Genomic DNA, 19,396 nt, shown 5'->3' with positions numbered 1-19,396 from the left:
TGGGTTCCATGCAAACCATATGTGAGAAGATAAAATGTGTAAGCCATGGTTATTTTATCATTATAATGACTCATTAATCATGAGTATTTGAAAATAGAAACTTAAAAAATATCTATGATCTTTAAAAATACTACATATAAAAATGCTTTTCTATGAAACTATATCCAATATTAAAACTACAGATTTTTAATATTCTAACATTTTTGTGAAGTAAACTAATTCTATCAGTAAGTGACTGACAAGATTCTTCAGTTTATTTGAATAAGGATATATACAAAGGACCACCTTTCTCATTGAATAAGGAAAATATTTTATTACATAAAATATTTCAAATATTTTATTACATAAAATATTTCAAATATTTTAAATAATTTTAACGTAATGGCTTAGTTATAAAGGTAGAATTAAAATTTCTCATAGATTAATAATTAACTAATAACTTTGCTATAACTCCTCATACCTTGCTTATAATCAATAACCTTGCTTATAATTTGCCTATAACCAGTTCTATCTCTAACAGTTGCTCTAGGAGGTAAAGTAAGCCTTGAAGTTCATACCACCATTTGATAAAACTACACTGTCAGGTTTCAGCGTCAGGCCAAATTAAAAATAGTACAAAGAAACTCAAGGTTATTTTTTACTAACAATGAATTGTCACTCCTAATGAGTGAAGCCTAAGGCAAAGTATGCTGCTACTATAACACTATAGAGAGGTGATGTGATGCTATTTACCCATGCAGTTCACATTATTGCACTTCACTGAAAGAAATGCATACCATCTCCATTGTTAGCAAATTTATATGTATGTGTAGAAAAGAAATGGCACAATAATAACAAAACTTGCAAGAGTTAAAATTTTCATTTTTTTTTTTTTATAGAAAGGTTTAGAGAGGTATGGCTGTGTGGAGTTTAGTCATAAGACCTCAGTTGTAAGTCCTAACAGGTCCTTGGCAAACTCCTAGACCCTCTGAGTCTACTTCCTCCTTTGTAAAATGTAGTAATAATAACTATACTACTACAATTATCATCATCATTATGTGGTTGATATATATGTATATATAATTTACCATTATTGCTATTATGTCGTTGTTGATAGGATCAAATAAAAATACAGGTGTGAAAGGATTTTATAATAAATCAAGTGCTACACATGTTTGTATTATCTTTCTGCTTTTCTTCTGAACTTATTTTTACAACGGTAAGTGAATTCTCATGTTATCAAAGGAATTAGACTTGATAATATTTAAGGCAAACTCAAAGAAACATCTCTGGGCAGCATGGACTACTGAAATTGCATTATTACCGAATATGTGGAGAACTGATCTTCAGTGAGCTGGGCCATTCTTTCATAGACAAAAAAATGTAAAGACTGTTTGAAACATTGTTGGTGCACATTTTTAAGTGCCAGAAATCAATTGATAATATCTGGCTGTAATACTTAGCATCTGTAATTTTGTACAGGACTAATTTTCAAGGGGATGTGATGTTTTGGTAGTGATTATCTACATTCACAATAGTAAATATTAGAATTGTTTTATAAACTTAGCTTCATAATATCCAATTCTTTAAAAGTTCTGGATATTAATTACAGGAATTGGTTGCTCTAATCTGATCAGTTAGGGATAGGAAGAGATGTTTGGAAACTGCAAAATGTCTTTATGCTTAGAGTGTGTTTTATAAAACCCCAAGCAAAATAACTCAAGAAAGATTTGTCTCGTCTTCAGGACTAAACTGAAAATTCAAGTTTACTTGTGATTTATTTGAAGAGGATTCAGGAATGGACTATTTTGTGACAAGAACTGTTCCTCTTTACTTACCTGCATGACTTAAAAGGCACTGTTCCTTCACAAAGGAGCTCAGAGAGAAGACTCCAGGCCTGACCAAATTATTTCAGATTTCTCTATTTATCTAGTCACTGGCCTATGAAAGGCTATAATTCTCTTTAGGGCTGTAGAGGAGATCCAGTTAGCTTATTTCTAACCCCTGTTGTTCCTTATTTTCTAATTCTAATAGTTTAAAGAAAAATTAAAAGCAGGCAACATGAGTAAATTCTGAATTGGAACTCAATGGGGTGGTTCTAACTGCCAGTTCATTTAATAAATTTAATGAGGAGGAAATTGAGTTTGTTAACATTATGATTCTTTTGTCACTCTGTGATAAAGCACCTTACATTTTCGTGCAGAGTAAAAAAAAAAAAAAAAATCACACAAATAATCTCCATTGGTGTATGAAAGAATGGTGCAATAAACTGTCCTGTTCTTGTCCCCAAAACAAGCAATGGTAGATAACTTAGCTCAATCTTAAAGATCAATTATAATACTGTATGGCCTTAGAAAAATTTTCACTTTCCTACAAAATTTTCACTAAGTCAATCTCTACTTGCCTATTTCATCCTGTTCCAGGCATAGTCATCTTCTACTGGCCTCTCATCTATTCAATCTAAAAAAAAGAAGAAATTTTTCCTATAGCCAAATACATAAATCTTAGTTTTATTCATAATTTCATATGATCAGAAGTGACTGCTATGCCGTAACTATTTAAAATTATCTTTTAAATAAAAGAAAAAAGTAGGTAACCAAACAAAATTGCCAGTTTTCTTTTTTTCCACGTCCTTATATTTTTACATTATAATTTTATTGTATATTGGGTTCCCCTCCTCCGCAACAAAAATTCAAGTGATAATACTTAACATGTTTGATGGCCTCTTGCCTTTTAAAGTCATGCTGGCACATGCTAATTTTCAAGCCAAAGGTGTCCCAGCCTATGAGACAGACTTGGCAATTTCTATAGCTTAAATAGAGTTCAGATAATTCAGTCACAACATTAAAAAGTGTTGACAATATGAATTTAAAAGTACACATGAACAATATCCTCTTTTTCTTTAATTGAAAACAGTTTGCATTATTTGTAGTGAAATAAACATCATGCCTTGATTAATGTAATTTTAAAATATCAAACTCTTATTAGAGCAAAGTATACATTTAATTCTTGGTATTTAGATTTAATATTCTTTAATACTAACAAAGATTATGTGTATGCATTGGAGGAAGACTATACACTCTCATGTCTGAGCTTCTCTCATCAGTTAAGAAATAAATTGTATATTGAAAAATGCATGTATTTGAAGTTTTGACCTAACACAGTGGATTAAGGTTTAGACAATATTTACTTTGCTGCATTTTGACTCAGAAAGGGCCATTTGTGAAGATATGACCTATAATGGTCTCTCGGTAAAAAGATTTATATTCAATACAGTGAGATATAAAATAGTTACAAAATAAGCTGCAACTTTATAGCTACTCATTGGTAAAAGTCTGTAGTTAATACATTTGGATAAATAAGTCAGCAGCAAAGTGGTTAAACATTTGTGATTTGATTTTATCTCAGCTTGGAATGTGGTTGGAGTGTCCCACTTCTAACAACTGTTTGCTAAGTTAAGGCTTTAGTGTTTACACAGTGTTGAATGAAGCAGCCTGGTCACCAGATGTGATTGCTTCCCCAGACTGCCGTTTTTTCAGTCAGATCACTGTCCTCATGGTCCCTGTTCCAACCTTCTTCCTCAGGACGTCCACCAGCCTTTCCAACCTAAGTTGGGGGCAGGAGGGCGGGAAGGGGAGGGGGGGAAAGAATACAAAAAGTGCAGTTATTGTCAGGAATGTTTTGGCTGAAAAAGAACAGTATTTGCCTGTGACCAAGCAGTGCTGGTAGTCATGTTAAGAGACAAAGCATTACTGTCAGCAAGACACACTGGTGCAGAGTGCCAAGTATCTGAGGTTAAAAAAACAGTAACAACACAAACTTTAACCCAGATCTTCAGATTATGTCAGCTTTAGATGCTACATGAAAAATATAACATACTCACTTCAGTACATTTACCTGCTTGCGTTAAGGCTACGGATGAATCATTTACTATGTAATGAGAAGATGGTACATGAAATGCAGAGCAGTTTCAAATTGATTTTTACCTAAGAAGTACATATTTCAGTACAGAAATACCATCGCTCTTACACCTGTTACTTAGCTACATAAGTGACACGCTGGTATGCTACACAATTCTGACACATGACATTTCTTCCTTCCCCCGAAAGTCAGCTGATGAAAATAATTAGGAATTAGCCAGCTGGAAAAAAACTTCACGTTTTAGTGGCATGAAAATCATTTAAATATACACAAATGATTTGATGCTAATAAAAACCAGACTTTCTGTAGTACATTTAAAAAGAAGCTTCTATTCTGAGTAATATAAACAGGCTAGCAATGATTCTAGTTTCTAGTCAAAGACAAGTGATTTTTTTTTAGTTGATTGAAAAAATTCACCAATTATACTGAAAATAAAGTCAAGAGTTCAGAAGTCCATTCTGTAGTGTTCTTAGGCTACTCTATGGGTGGGAGATGGCATTCATGCAGATCAGTGAGATTTTGCTTGACAAGAGATGATGGAATCAGACCACTGATTTTTTTCCTTTTATTTTTTTACTGAAAACATAAAACCTCAACAAAAAATCCCGTTTGAAGTTACACACAGAGAAATCTTCCAGTTTTCATATACACAGTCTTCCTCCTCAAAGACTGGTGAGCAACATAGTCTAGTCTGCTCCAGCTTGCCTCATTTATATGGATCCATGCATGAGGGTCCTTTGCAAATAAACACAGCACAGAGCTAGACACTAAAGGAATGAGGGTATTCTTAGTGTCATACACACTGGTTTACATGGCTAATCAGCCGCATGCAACTCTGAAAGCTAGATCAAGTTTATTGTATGATTCTGCATATACTGAGTTCTGTTAACAGAAAACAAGAGGATGAAACAAAATAATTCAGTGGATCAAAAATCTTTGCTTTGAGAAATGCTAGTATTTAGAGTAAAAAGGCAAATCTTGCCTAAGTTTATTACCACAAATTTCTCAAATGTAAAAAATTATACAAAAGTATTATGTGTCCATTAAAACAGCTTCAGACTACTGAATGAGAAGATTCACTGGACAATTCACCGTGTTCACAGGCCAATCTGTATTAGTTGGGTTTTCCCTAGTGATAAAAACTAGTGCTATCTTATACACCCTGAAATTGATGATTTATAGGATTACATAAATTCTTTAACACAAAGTTTCACTAACCTAAACTTTGGAGGAGGGGCAAGAAAAATATCAGTATGAAAATTTAAATGTATTTTTAAAATATGATAGTAACCTCAATTAACTGTTAAAAAAGGACTCCCGATAGAAATATTGACAGGCCATTTAACAGCATTTTTTGGCATACATTGTAAAAAAGCCAGAAAATATTACTTTCAAGGTGGTTAGTTATATCCCTCCACCCTCATTTATACTACTATCAAAAAAATCTTCTTCATAATGTCAAAGTGAGCTGTACTCCGCAGTTACTATTATTACTATGAACTCAGAATCAGTGGAACCCCAAATTACTGGATGAATCAGTGTTGTGCCTCTTTTGACTTCTCCTTTACTAACAGGCTCATCTACTTCAGTTTCCTTTTTATACATTAGGACATACTTCCATTTAGAACTCATGTCTTGCTAAGGTAAGAGGTTAGAAGGAAATACTTAAATATCACGTCTTGCGCTGTCTTTACTGTGTTTCAACAATTACTAGATCAACCACATTCTCAGTTTATCCAGGTTGAATGATGTATGAAAATTTGATCTCAGAAGTGAAAAAAAATGTCAATTACTTAGCTCTGTAAAAGCTCACTGACTCCTGAAACACAATGAGGCACCTAGCCCTTCCTGTAAGGAGTGGAATACACCTGCCAAACGTGGACGGTGCCAAGAGGAAGGTGGCTGTGTACGGCTGTCCAAGCAGCTTGCAGGATTCGCCCAAGGGCTATTCTTTACTGTCCAAGCTGACAACAACCTTTAAAAAATTATGTAGCTTACTAAATTGGGTTCCAACTACTTTACATGTTACTCAGTGATAGTTTCCCAAGGGCTTCATGAAATAGGAAACGGGTTAGAACTAGGATTAGGATTTCTCCATTTTCAATATGAAGAAACTGAAGCACAGACAGGTAAACACTTATACGAGGCCTGCGGTAAAACAGTGACGTATCTGGGCCTGGTTTTCTTGTTCGCAGTTCAAAGCTACTTCCACGAGGGCTTTCAGACCATAGGTTGATGGATTATTTAGCTTCATTAAAAATTTTCTCAAGTTCTTACTGAAGTCAAATTGGGAAAGTAATTGTCAGTGTATTTCACCTGCTATTTTAGTAACACATTAAGAAAGTAAATTGATGACAGTGCACAGAATTAGAAAATAATAGTTACAAACTACTATTTGCTAGAGTACAATTTCTATATAAACTTGAAAAATATACTTAAAGCTATATTTTAGATAGAAAACTTATTTTCTCAATTAACGTTATTTTTATGTTTTCTATGTATTCAGATAATGTATATGTACTACAATGGAATACACACTTTTCCATCAGGTAGATGAACATAGTTACTTACCAATTTTCTTAATCAGTGTACTTTTATTTTTCACTCTTAATGAATATTGTGATATATTTTAAACGGGAATTCTTTTTCAAAAATTAACTTATTTCTTAATTAATTTAATTATTTTAAAGAGAGAGATTGCGTGAGTGGGGTGGAGGAGGGGCAGAGGGAGAGGGAGAGAGAGAATCTTAAGCAGGCTCTAGACCCAGTGTGGAGCCTGATGTGGGACTTGATCTCCGCCCCCCTCCCCTGTGAGATGATGACCTGAGAGGAAATCAAGAGTGGGATGCTTAACTGAGCCACCCAGGTGCTCCAAATGGTTAAGTAATTCTTAATACTGATTATGTGCCAGGAACTATGAGAAGTAAATTATGCACACACTTAATTTTCAAAGATAACTCCATGGAGTAGACATCATTGGCTGACAAAACCAAAACATATAGATAGTAATTTGATCAGAGTCCCACTGCTAGTGAGTTTTGGAGCTAGGATGCAATATTAAGTCTAATTACCACCTCTTTGATCTCTCTGATGTGCTATACTACTTCCAAAAGCACAACTTTTAAGGCTTATTTCTAAATTTTGGTGGGCTTGAATTACTCTTACTGATTATATATGTATATGTGTATATATATATATATATATTTTTTTTTTTTTTCCAACAGAAAGAAGTGAAAACAGAACAAATTCCTCATCACCAACAGAATTGTACCAAAGTAAAAATCTCACTGTAGGTTCCATTTTTGAGAGTTAATTCTTGTATCAGTTAATGTGAGAGTGGAAATTCTTATTGGCTTGACAATTTTCACTCCGGAAAAATTATTCCTTCTATTTTAGGCAATGAGGTTATCCCATCAAACATACTTGGCTTTAAAATTTTTTTGTTCAAGGAGAAAGAAACAGGGACATCCAAGAGAGATGGATAACAACCTCCATCCAGCAGAGGAAAGAGAAAAACCACTTGAAATGCTTCACTTAGGGTTTGCCATTAGTATCAAAGATCTTGCCTGCTTTCAACCATGGCAGCAGGGTGAGAAAAAGACTTTAAATGTAGATCTTTCTTTTAGGATTATGGCTGTTCTTCCTCTGCTGGTCTTTTTAATGTGGATTTATTTTATCACCTTTTTCTTTATGCTTTCCATACTTTCCTCAAAAACTGTTGTTTCCTTGATTCCAACTACATGCTTATTACTTCCAAATACACAGCCCCTATCCCAAAACTCCCTTCTGAGTTTTAGACTCAAATACCCAACTGCCTTCAAGACATCTCCTCTTGCTTACTGCACTGGCATATGACACTTAGCATATCTAAAACTAAATTAATTTTGCCTCCCATTCATGTTCAGTATTTATCTTGATTAATGTTGTCATTCATGAAGTTGAAAAACTTTAGAAAAACTTTGTCCAATTTATTTATTTATTTATTTATTTATTTATTTATTTTTCCCATTTCAGCATGGACCTGTGAAAACCTTGTGATGAAACCACTAATGTAGACAGTGGGAAGCAATGAATGGGTTTTAATTCATCTAGTAACATCATTTGCACTTTAGAAAGATTACACAGACAAGAATGTAGGGATGGGATGGAAGCAGATTAGCCTATAGGTAGGGAGCCCAGATAGCTCCTGATTAAAATAATCCTAGTGAGCACAACACGTGAATGTATTTAAGGCCATATAACTGTACACTTAAAAATGGTTAAAATGGTAAAATTTTATGTTATGAAGATTTGCTGTAATAAAAAGAATATCCTAGTGAAACTTAAAGGCTTGAACTAGAACTGCAGCAGTGCAAATGGAAAGAAGGGGATAAGTCTGAAGAATGTCTAGGATACAGAATCCAAAGGACTTAGTGACTTTTGAGGGTAGGGTGGGGAGAGATGGGGTGGGCAAGGATTTCTCTTGGGTGTCTGGTTTTGGTGACTAGATGGATAGTGGTAACCAAGATAGTGTAGAGAAAGATTGGAAGAATTTGGTGTGTGTGTGTGTGTGTGTGTGTGTGTGTGTGTATGAGTTCAGCTTAGTACATATAAAGTTGAGGTGCTGGTGGGACATATAAGTGGGAATGTTAAGTAGATACCTGGATGTAAGAATCTGTGTTAAAGAGAATTCTAGGTTTATGATACAGATTTCAGTTCAATCAATAAGCACTTGTTTGGTAACTCCTATGTACTAGGTATTGTTCTAGGCATTGATTATTCAAAAAACAGGACATGGTCCCTGCTTATAAGGAATAGTAAGGTGGAGAAGTAGATCTTTACATGGATAACTCAAATAAGTTATTGGTAAATGCTGTTAAGAAAAGGATAAACACAGATATTAAACAGAACCTAGTTTGGGTAGGGGAGGATAGGAAAGGCATATAAAATCTTCCTGATTTTGTCTGAGTTAAGTATTGAAGAATAAGAAGGAAATAGACATCTTAAGAAGGGTGGGAGTGGAGAGGGGGCAGGATGGGCATTCAAGACAGAGGAAATATCTGTGAAGGCACAGAGGTATGAAAAGCATGATATGGGTCAAGTCCTACCGGGAGTATGTTTTCTTAGAATCATGAAGTAAGAGGTGGAGAATAGTAGGAAATGAGGCTGAAGAGGTGGGCCATGACTAGGTTGCTCTCGATTGTAACTGAAGCCTTTGGAGTAGATGGAAATGCTTAGAAAGAGAAATAAAAAAGGAGAAGAGAGGTGGGAATAGGAAAGAAACCAAATGAAAACAAATATTTAAAGTAAAGAGACTGGCAAAAGAATTTGAGGAAATCGGGAAGTAAAAGATGAATCAAGAATAGATGCTGTTACAGAATCCAAAGAAGAGCATTTCAAGAAGGCAGTGACCAACAGGGTCAAGTACTTAAACAAGATCAAAGTGAAAAGTGCCCATTTGATGTGGCAATTGGGAAAAATGACAGCTTTTGGGGGCAGTTTTAATGGCACGATGGAAGTAGGAGGAAGCCTGAGAGGAATGTGAAAATTGAAGGCTAGGGGTGCCTGGGTGGCTCAGGCGGGTAGAGCCTCTGACTCTTGGTTTTGGCTCAGGTCATGATCTCAGGGTCATGGGATTGAGCCCTGCATCAGGCTTGTGCTCAGCATGGAGTCTGCTTGGGATTCTCTCCCTCTCCCTCCTTCTCCCCCTCCACCTAAAGAAATATTAGGTGAGATTGATGATCCAGCTACAGCTAGAGACTACGAATTTGTAGGAGATACTGATCATCATAGTAGTATGACTTTTGTTTTCCACATCAGGTCTATACTTTGGGGATAATTCTGGGGAGGACATATAATAGAAGCAATTGAGAGCAGTTGTGCTCTTTCTCTTAAATAAATAAATAAATACATAAAATCTGAAAAAATTGAAGGCTAAGTACATGCTGTTTTATAAGAGCTCAGCTAGAAAGTAAAGAGAATTATAGTTATAGGGGGATGTATGGCTGAGGAAGTTCTTAAAGAAATGGATGGCATGTGAATGTAACTGTGGACTATGGGAGATAAGACTAGAGGAAGACTCTTTAGAGGGAAGGGAAGAAGGTGATACCTTTTTAAGTAGGGTCTCAGAAGATGGGATCATAAGCTTATGATCCCATGACTTATAGCATTATCTTAAAAATATGAATGGGGGTGCCTGGGTGGCTCAGTTGTTAAGCATCTGCCTTCGGCTCAGGTCATGATCCCAGGGTCCTGGGATCGAGCTCCGCATCAGGCTCCCTGCTCAGTGGGAAGCCTGCTTCTCCCTCTCCCTCTCCCTCTGCTTGTGTTCCCTCTCTCACTGTGTCTCTCTGTCAAATAAATAAATAAAATCTTAAAAAAATATATGAAAGGACATTTCTTGGAGACTAAGGGGAAAGAGGTGGGAAGAATACAGCTGTGGATACTTTAGGTACGGAGGAAGTTAACTGACAGAACTTATGTCTGCTAGATTCAACTTTCCCCATGGAGTAGGAGGCAGAGTTTTCTGCTGAAAACGTAGAGTAAAGAAAAAAGCTAGAGGAAAATGCTGAAGTTTAATGTGACAAGAAAGGGAGGTGACTTGGAATATGTAAAAGAAATCTTAGGTGAGATTGATGATCCAGCTACAGCTAGAGACTACAGATTTGTAGGAGATACTGATCATCATAGTAGTATGACTTTTGTTTTCCAAATCAGGTCTATGCTTTGGAGATAAATTTGGGGAGGACATATAATAGAAGCAATTGAGAGTTTAAGTATAAGACGACTGTGTCCTTGAGAGAAAGTGATTAAACTTAGAATTCAGATTGGGTAGAGAAGAAAGTGAGTCTGTAAGGGGTTGTTAGTTCAGAAAAAAAATGAAAGGAGCAAGGGACCAGATGTCTTGATTAGTGCTGAAGCTAAAAAGCTAAAAAGCAAGAGTAGTTGGAATAAGGCTGTGGTTATTGTGAAAGAGGCAATTTTGATCTTAGGATTTCAGATGTAGAAAATTCTGCCAACATCCATTGTAGCTGAAGTGGATAAGAGGTAAAAGTCATTAGCATTCAAGAGACAAAAGAATAGGGCATATTACTGACGTTGATATTGAAGTTTCTGAACATGAATGCAGAAGTTGGGGTAGAGAGGAAGACACTGAATCAGATGCCTGAAATACATTTTAAGGGAATGGCACTGGGCAGATCAGTAGATATCACTGAAGAGGAGAGGTAGTGAGTGAGAAAGCTGGATGGTGTAAATCTTAAAGGAGGGAGGGTTTTTACATCAATGCAGAAGGTCTGAAAGTAGCAAAGGGGAACCAGAAGAACCCTCCTTCCTCGTATTTGGGGAGGGGAAGAAGACTGGTGTCCAGTGGGCTGCTAGGAAACAAGTGTCCTTGGTAAATTCAAGTTTCAGGTAGAATGTGTTTGTGAAACATTCAGTGTGTAAGTTGTAGATAGATGCAAGGTAGTAACAATGGAAAGAAGGTTCCAGAAAGCAGACTGAAAAGAGCTGAGATCAGAGGAATAAAGAGAGGGAGAGAAAGATGGGGAGGGAGGAATCACCGAGCTAATGAGAGAGGGAATAGCTAATAGATGGAGTGCACCCACTCTCCCATTATAAATTGTAACTGATGAAGTAAGAAGTTCTTGCTCTGTTTTAGCCACAAAATGTAACTGAGGAATACAGACAAAGATACACTGATGCTAATAAAAATGGACATGTACACATATGGACATATACACATATATTTATGAATACATACAGACATGGCCATATAAATATGGATCATCAATTTCACTTTTCTTCACAAAAGAACACATAAGAAATAAGTAAATATTATATGAGGAAAGAATGAAGTTGAGAAAAGAAGACTATTTACATCTGAAACACAATGAAGAAAGAGTTTATAAGTGAAAAGGTGAGGGTAGGAGTAGATAGGAGAGTGGGTTGAAAAGTCATGGTGAAGAAGGTAGTAACAATGGGGAGTGGTAAGAATGGGGAATTGAATAAATAATTATATGGCCAAAAATCATTCCTTATTTTAACTGGAAACTGCCTCCTTGAATCTCCCACTCACCTACCTGGACCTACCCTTCAAATGGTTACCCTACTTGATTTCCATATGAGGTGTCGTCAAAATGTTGAGAGCTGGTCATGTCTTTATGGTATTTTATTATTTATTTATTTACGGTATTTTTATTATTACACTTCCAGTCTTCAAAGGCTGGTACCTTAAAGTTAGCAGACTGCTCACTATTATTCATGTTTTTTGTGCATGTTCTCCAGTTTGTCCAGTGTCTTTAAAAATATTGGCCCTGGCACGCCTGGGTGGCCTGGTCGGTTGAATGTTCAACTCTTGATTTTGGCTTGGGTAGTGATCTCAGGGTCATGGGATCAATGTGGGACTTGATCCACGCTTGCCTCCACGCTCAGCAGGGAGTCTGCTCGAGATTCTCTCTCTCCCTCTGACCCTCTGCCCCTTCCCCCTGCGCTCTCTCATTCTCTCTAAAATAAATAAATAAACACAATCTTAAAAAAATATTTGCCCCTATATAATAATCCAGTTTAATCATTATAAAGGGAAGTGGGACTGATATCTTCCTTGATTTAGACTTTTACTTCTATTTTAATGCTGACATGTTTCACTATCAGCTTACACTAATACTCTAACACTAATACTAATATCACTAATACCTAGCCTGCTTAGCCTCCCAAGCCAAGCGAAGTCTCTCCTAGTTTGGACATATACAATTAATATATCTTTTTCATTTACTGCTGCACAAGAAACCACAGAAAACATGGTGGCTTAAAACAGCAGCTATTTTATTTAATTTTGTCAGCTTGGGTTTGAAGCACCTGGGAATTTATTCTGCCAGCCTTTCCTGGCATCACTCATTCAGCTGCAGTCAGTTGGGCGGGGGGCCATGTGCCTGACAGGTGGTGCTGACTTCTGCTGGGGCTCTCTCTTTCTGTGGTATCTCATTCTCACCCAGATACGCTCAGACTTACTCACCTAGGGAACACATCAGCAAAACAGAAATACTGAAGTTTAGAAGTTGTACATCACTTGGTTTATTTTATTGGTTAAAGGGAGTCACAGGCCAGCCCAGATTCCCAGGGTGGGGGAATAAATTCCACCTTTTGACAGGAGCAGTTGCAAAAAATTCATGGCCATTTTTATTCCACAATACTGATATTAAAAAAGTGCAAGATTTTACCTTTATCCATGTCAGATTTAATCTTGGTAAATTAATTAATTAATTTATTTATAGAGTTTATTTATTTGGCAGCGACAGACAGCACAAGCAGGGGGAGCGGCAGGCAGAGGGAGAGGGAGAAGGAGACTCCCCGCTGAGCAGGGAGCCCGATGTGGGGCTTGATCCCAGGACCCTGGGATCAGACCTGAGCTGAAGGCAGACGCTTAATGGACTGAGCCACCCAGGTGCCCCCATCTTGGTAAATTTAGTTAATTTTTCCAGCAATTTAACATCTTTTGTTATCTTGAGTTTATTACTTTTTGTACTTATGATAAACTTACCTTTTATGTTTTTAACTTAGGTATTAAAAAATGTTGAACAGAGGGGCGGAGCAAGATGGCGGAGGAGTAGGAGACCTGGATTTCCTCTCCTCTCAGGAATTCAGCTGGATAGGGATCAAACCATTTTGAACACCGACAAACTCAACAGGAGATCAAAGAAAAGAATAGCAACAACTCTCTGAACAGAAAAGCGACCACTTTCTGGAAGGTAGGACGTGCGGAGAAGTGAATCCGAGGCGATATTCGGGAGGATAGACGGCGGGGGAGGGGCCTCCGTCGGCCGCTTCTGGCAAGTGATAGAGCCCCGGAGCACAAAATCGGAACTTTTAGAAGTCTGCTCCGCTGAGGGACGTCACTCTGGTGGCGAAGTGGGGGGTGGAACCCTCGCGGGACAGTGTGGTCTCAGGACCCTCGGGGTCACAGAAAGACCGGGGGTGCCTGAGTGCGGCAGAGCTCCCAGGTACCGGAGCAGGGAAGCCGGCTGCAGAGACGGAGCCCAGGCGTGGGCTCTCAGCTCGGGGTTGCCATAAACCGTGATCCGCGGCACAGTCGGGCCACTGCTCCTCCAGCAGGGACCCAACAAGCGGCAGATCCGGGGAGACTCACCTTCTTCCCCCGGGAGGAGAGGTGCGGGAGCGCACCGCGGGGATCTGCTGGGTTTGGAGACTCCACCCGGGGTCGGGTGCCGGATAGAAAGGCGCGGTCACAGGCCGGGTGAGCGCGGAGTGCGGCCGGAGACCAGGGAGACGGGAGTGACTGACGGCTTTTCTCTGGGGGCTCGCTGAGGAGCGGGACCCCGAGTTCTCGGCTCCTCCGGGGCGGAGACTGGGAGGCCGCCATTTTCACTCTCCGCCTCCAAAGCTGTACGGAAAGCTTGCAGGGAACAAAAGCTCCGGAGAGCAAACCCGAGCAGATTACTTAGCCCGGACCGGCAAGGGCGGGGCAATTTTGCCTCCAGCAAAGACATTTGGGAACCACGGCAACAGGCCCCTCCCCCAGAAGATCAGCGAGAACAGCCAGCCAAGACCAAGTTTACCGATCAATGAGAACGGCAGAACTCCAGCGCTAGGGGAACACTGCACATAGAATTCATGGCTTTTTTACCATGATTCTTTAGTCTTTCAAAGTTAATTATTTTTTTTAACTGTCTTTTTTTCTTTTTTCCTTTTTTCTTTTTTTTTGAATTTTTATTTTTCCCTTTTTCAACCAACATCTTATCAATCCCTTTTTTAAAAAAAAACATTTTTATTTTTCATTTTTAAAGTCATATTCTATCCCTTCATAGTAGTTACCCGTATTTTTGGCATATATATATAAGTTGTTCTCTCTTTAAAATCTTGAGATAGTTTCTTCTAACAGATCAAAATATACTCTAAATCTCTAGTGTATGGTTTTTTTCTACTCCCCTGCCTGATCACATTCTCTCCCTTTTTTCTTTCTTTCTTTTTTTTTTTAATCCTCTTCTTTCTTTTTTCAAACAACTTATCAAATCCTTTTTAAAAATTTTTTATAATTTCCATCTTTACAGTCATATTCCATCCCTTCATCATATCAACCCTTATTTTTGTACATATATAAGTTTTTCTTTCTTTAAAATTTTGGGAGGCACTTTCTTTTAACAGACCAAAATACACCCAAAATCTAGTGTGTGGCACTGATCTATAATCCAGCCTGATCATATTTGATCACATTCTGTTTTTGTTTTGTTTTGTTTTGTTCTGCTTTTGTTTGTTTTTATCTTTATCTTTTTCTTTTTTCTTTTTTTCTTTCCTTTTCTTTTTTCTCTCTTTCCCTTTCTTTTCCCACTGCTTCAGGTCTTTTCTGATTTGTTTAGAGTATATTTTCTGGGGACGTTGTTACCCTGTTAGCATTTTGTTCTCTCATTAATCTATTCTCCTCTGCACAAAATGACAAGACGGAAAAAATCACCTCAACAAAAAGAACAAGAGGTAGTACCGACTGCCAGGGACCTACTCAATACGGACATTAGTACGATGTCAGATCTAGAGTTCAGAATCATCACTTTAAAGATACTAGCTGGGCTTGAAAAAAACATGGAAGTTATTAGAGAAACCCTTTCTGGAGAAGTAAAAGAACTAAAATCGAACCAAGTAGAAATCAAAAAGGCTATTAATGAGGTGCAATCAAATATGGGGGCGCTAACTGCTAGGATAAATGAGGCAGAAGAAAGAATCAGTGAGATAGAAGACCAAATGATGGAAAATAAAGAAGCTGAGAAAAAGAGAGATAAACAACTACTGGATCACGAGGGCAGAATTCGAGAGATAAACGATACCATAAGACGAAACAACATTAGAATAATTGGGATCCCAGAAGAAGAAGAAAGAGAGAGAGGGGCAGAAGGTATAATGGAGCAAATTATAGCAGAGAACTTCCCTCATTTGGGGAAGGAAACAGGCATCAAAATCCAGGAAGCACAGAGAACCCCTCTCAAAATCAATAAAAATAGGTCAACACCCCGACATCTAATAGTAAAACTTACGAGTCTCAGAGACAAAGAGAAAATCCTGAAAGCAGCTCGGGAGAAGAGATATGTAACCTACAATGGTAGAAACATTAGATTGGCAACAGACTTATCCACAGAGACCTGGCAGGCCAGAAAGGACTGGCAGGACATATTCAGAGCACTAAATGAGAAAAATATGCAGCCAAGAATACTATATCCAGCTAGGCTGTCATTGAAAATTGAAGGAGAGATCAAAAGCTTCCAGGACAAACAAAAACTAAAGGAATTTGCAAACACGAAACCAGCCCTACAACAAATATTGAAAGGGGTCCTCTAAGCAAAGAGAGAGCCTAAAAGCAACATAGACCAGAAAGGAACACAAACAATATACAGTAACAGTCACTTTACAGGCAATACAATGGCACTGAACTCCTATCTTTCAATAGTTACCCTGAATGTAAATGGGCTAAATGCCCCAATCAAAAGACACAGGCTATCAGATTGGATTAAAAAACAAGACCCATCGATATGCTGTCTGCAAGAGACTCATTTTAGACCCAAAGACACCCCCAGATTGAAAGTGAGGGGGTGGAAAACCATTTACCATGCTAATGGACACCAAAAGAAAGCTGGGGTGGCAATCCTTATATCAGACAAATTAGATTTTAAACCAAAGACTGTAATAAGAGATGAGGAAGGACACTATATCATACTTAAAGGGTCTATCCAACAAGAAGATCTAACAATTGTAAATATCTATGCCCCTAACATGGGAGCAGCCAATTATATAAGGCAATTAATAACAAAAGCAAAGAAACACATCGACAACAATACAATAATAGTGGGGGACTTTAACACCCCCCTCACTGAAATGGACAGATCGTCTAAGCAAAAGATCAACAAGGAAATAAAGACTTTAAATGACACACTGGACCAAATGGACTTCACAGACATATTCAGAACATTCCATCCCAAAGCAACGGAATACACATTCTTCTCTAGTGCCCATGGAACATTCTCCAGAATAGATCACATCCTAGGTCATAAATCAGGTCTCAACTGGTACCAGAAGATTGGGATCATCCCCTGCCTATTTTCAGACCACAATGCTTTGAAACTAGAACTCAATCACAAGAGGAAAGTCAGAAAGAACTCAAATACGTGGAGGCTAAAGAGCATCCTACTGAAGAATGAATGGGTCAACCAGGAAATTAAAGAAGAATTAAAAAAATTCATGGAAACCAATGAAAATGAAAACACAACTATTCAAAATCTTTGGGATACAGCAAAGGCAGTCCTAAGAGGAAAGTATATAGCAATACAAGCCTTTCTCAAGAAACAAGAAAGGTCTCAAGTACACAACCTAACCCTACACCTAAAGGAGCTGGAGAAAGAACAGCAAATAAAGCCTAAACCCAGCAGGAGAAGAGAAATAATAAAGATCAGAGCAGAAATCAATGAAATAGAAACCAAAAGAACAGTAGAACAGATCAACGAAACTAGGAGCTGGTTCTTTGAAAGAATTAACAAGATTGATAAGCCCCTGGCCAGACTTATCAAAAAGAAAAGAGAAATGACCCAAATCAACAAAATCATGAATGAAAGAGGAGAAATCACAACCAACACCAAAGAAATACAAACAATTATAAGAACATATTATGAGCAACTCTATGCCAGCAAATTAGATAACCTGGAAGTAATGGATGCATTCCTAGAGATGTATCAACTACCAAAACTGAACCAGGAAGAAATACAAAACCTGAACAGACCTATAACCACTAAGGAAATTGAAGCAGTCATCAAAAATCTCCCAAAAAACAAAAGCCCAGGGCCAGATGGCTTCCCAGGGGAATTCTACCAAACATTTCAAGAAGAATTAATACCTATCCTTCTGAAACTGTTCCAAAAAATAGAAATGGAAGGAAAACTTCCAAACTCATTTTATGAGGCCAGCATTACCTTGATCCCAAAACCAGACAAAGACCCCATCAAAAAGGAGAATTACAGACCAATATCCCTGATGAACATGGATGCAAAAATTCTCACCAAAATACTAGCCAATAGGATCCAACAGTACATTAAAAGGATTATTCACCACGACCAAGTCGGATTTATCCCTGGGCTGCAAGGTTGGTTCAACATCCGCAAATCAATCAACGTGATACAATACATTAACAAAAGAAAAAACAAGAATCACATGATCCTCTCAATAGATGCAGAAAAAGCATTTGACAAAGTACAGCATCCTTTCTTGATCAAAACTCTTCAGAGTATAGGGATAGAGGGTACATACCTCAATATCATAAAAGCCATCTATGAAAAACCTACAGCGAATATCATTCTCAATGGGGAAAAACTGAGAGCTTTCCCCCTAAGGTCAGGAACGCGGCAGGGATGTCCACTATCACCACTGCTATTCAACATAGTATTGGAAGTCCTAGCCACAGCAATCAGACAAGAAAAAGAAATCAAAGGCATCCAAATTGGCAAAGAAGAAGTCAAACTCTCACTCTTTGCAGATGATATGATACTTTATGTGGAAAATCCCAAAGACTCCACCCCAAAACTGCTAGAACTCATACAGGAATTCAGTCAAGTGGCAGGATATAAAATCAATGCACAGAAGTCAGTGGCATTCCTATACACCAACAACAAGTCAGAAGAAAGAGAAATTAAGGAGTCGATCCCATTTACAATTGCACCCAAAACCATAAGATACCTAGGAATAAATCTAACCAAAGAGGCAAAGGATCTGTACTCAGAAAACTATAAAATACTCATGAAAGAAATTGAGGAAGACACAAAGAAATGGAAAAACGTTCCATGCTCATGGATTGGAAGAACAAATATTGTGAAGATGTCAATCCTACCTAGAGCAATCTACACATTCAATGCAATCCCCATCAAAATACCATCCACTTTCTTCAAAGAAATGGAACAAATAATCCTAAAATTTGTATGGAACCAGAAAAGACCCCGCATAGCCAGAGGAATGTTGAAAAAGAAAAGCAAAGCTGGCGGCATCACAATTCCAGACTTCCAGCTCTACTACAAAGCTGTCATCATCAAGACAGTATGGTACTGGCACAAAAACAGACACATAGATCAATGGAACAGAATAGAGAGCCCAGAAATGGACCCTCAACTCTATGGTGAACTAATCTTCGACAAAGCAGGAAAGAATGTCCAATGGAAAAAAGACAGTCTCTTCAACAAATGGTGTTGGGAAAATTGGACAGCCACATGCAGAAGAATGAAACTGGACCATTTCCTTACACCACACACAAAAATAGACTCCAAATGGTTGAAAGACCTCAATGTGAGACAGGAGTCCATCAAAATCCTAAAGGAGAACACAGGCAGCAACCTCTTCGACCTCAGCCGCAGCAACTTCTTCCTAGAAACATCGCCAAAGGCAAGGGAAGCAAGGGCAAAAATGAACTATTGGGACTTCATCAAGATAAAAAGCTTTTGCAAAGCAAAGGAAACAGTCAACAAAACCAAAAGACAAC

General features: G+C 37.8%; 1 protein-coding gene across 5 annotated transcripts in view; it reads right to left on the bottom strand.

Annotated features, from left to right (window-relative positions):
• Nucleotides 1–391: 391 nt before the first annotated feature.
• Nucleotides 392–19,396, bottom strand: part of MIPOL1 (mirror-image polydactyly 1) — a 317,013-nt gene continuing 298,008 nt past the window's right edge. For 3 of the 5 annotated variants that reach the window (XM_032404975.1, XM_032404973.1, XM_032404974.1), the window contains exon 13: nucleotides 392–3,585. In XM_032404975.1, coding sequence (XP_032260866.1) covers nucleotides 3,519–3,585 — 67 coding nt within the window. In that variant the 3' untranslated portion in view covers nucleotides 392–3,518. The remainder of the gene's footprint in view (nucleotides 3,586–19,396) is intronic. The other 2 variants (XR_004299527.1, XM_032404977.1) reach the window with 2 other exon arrangements.

Source organism: Phoca vitulina, unplaced genomic scaffold (assembly GCF_004348235.1).
Source record: "Phoca vitulina isolate PV1807 unplaced genomic scaffold, GSC_HSeal_1.0 scaffold7, whole genome shotgun sequence".
NCBI classification, from domain to species: Eukaryota; Metazoa; Chordata; class Mammalia; order Carnivora; family Phocidae; genus Phoca; species Phoca vitulina.
The sequence above is the reverse complement of the archived record's forward strand: the minus strand, read 5'-3'. Positions and strand labels throughout refer to the sequence as shown.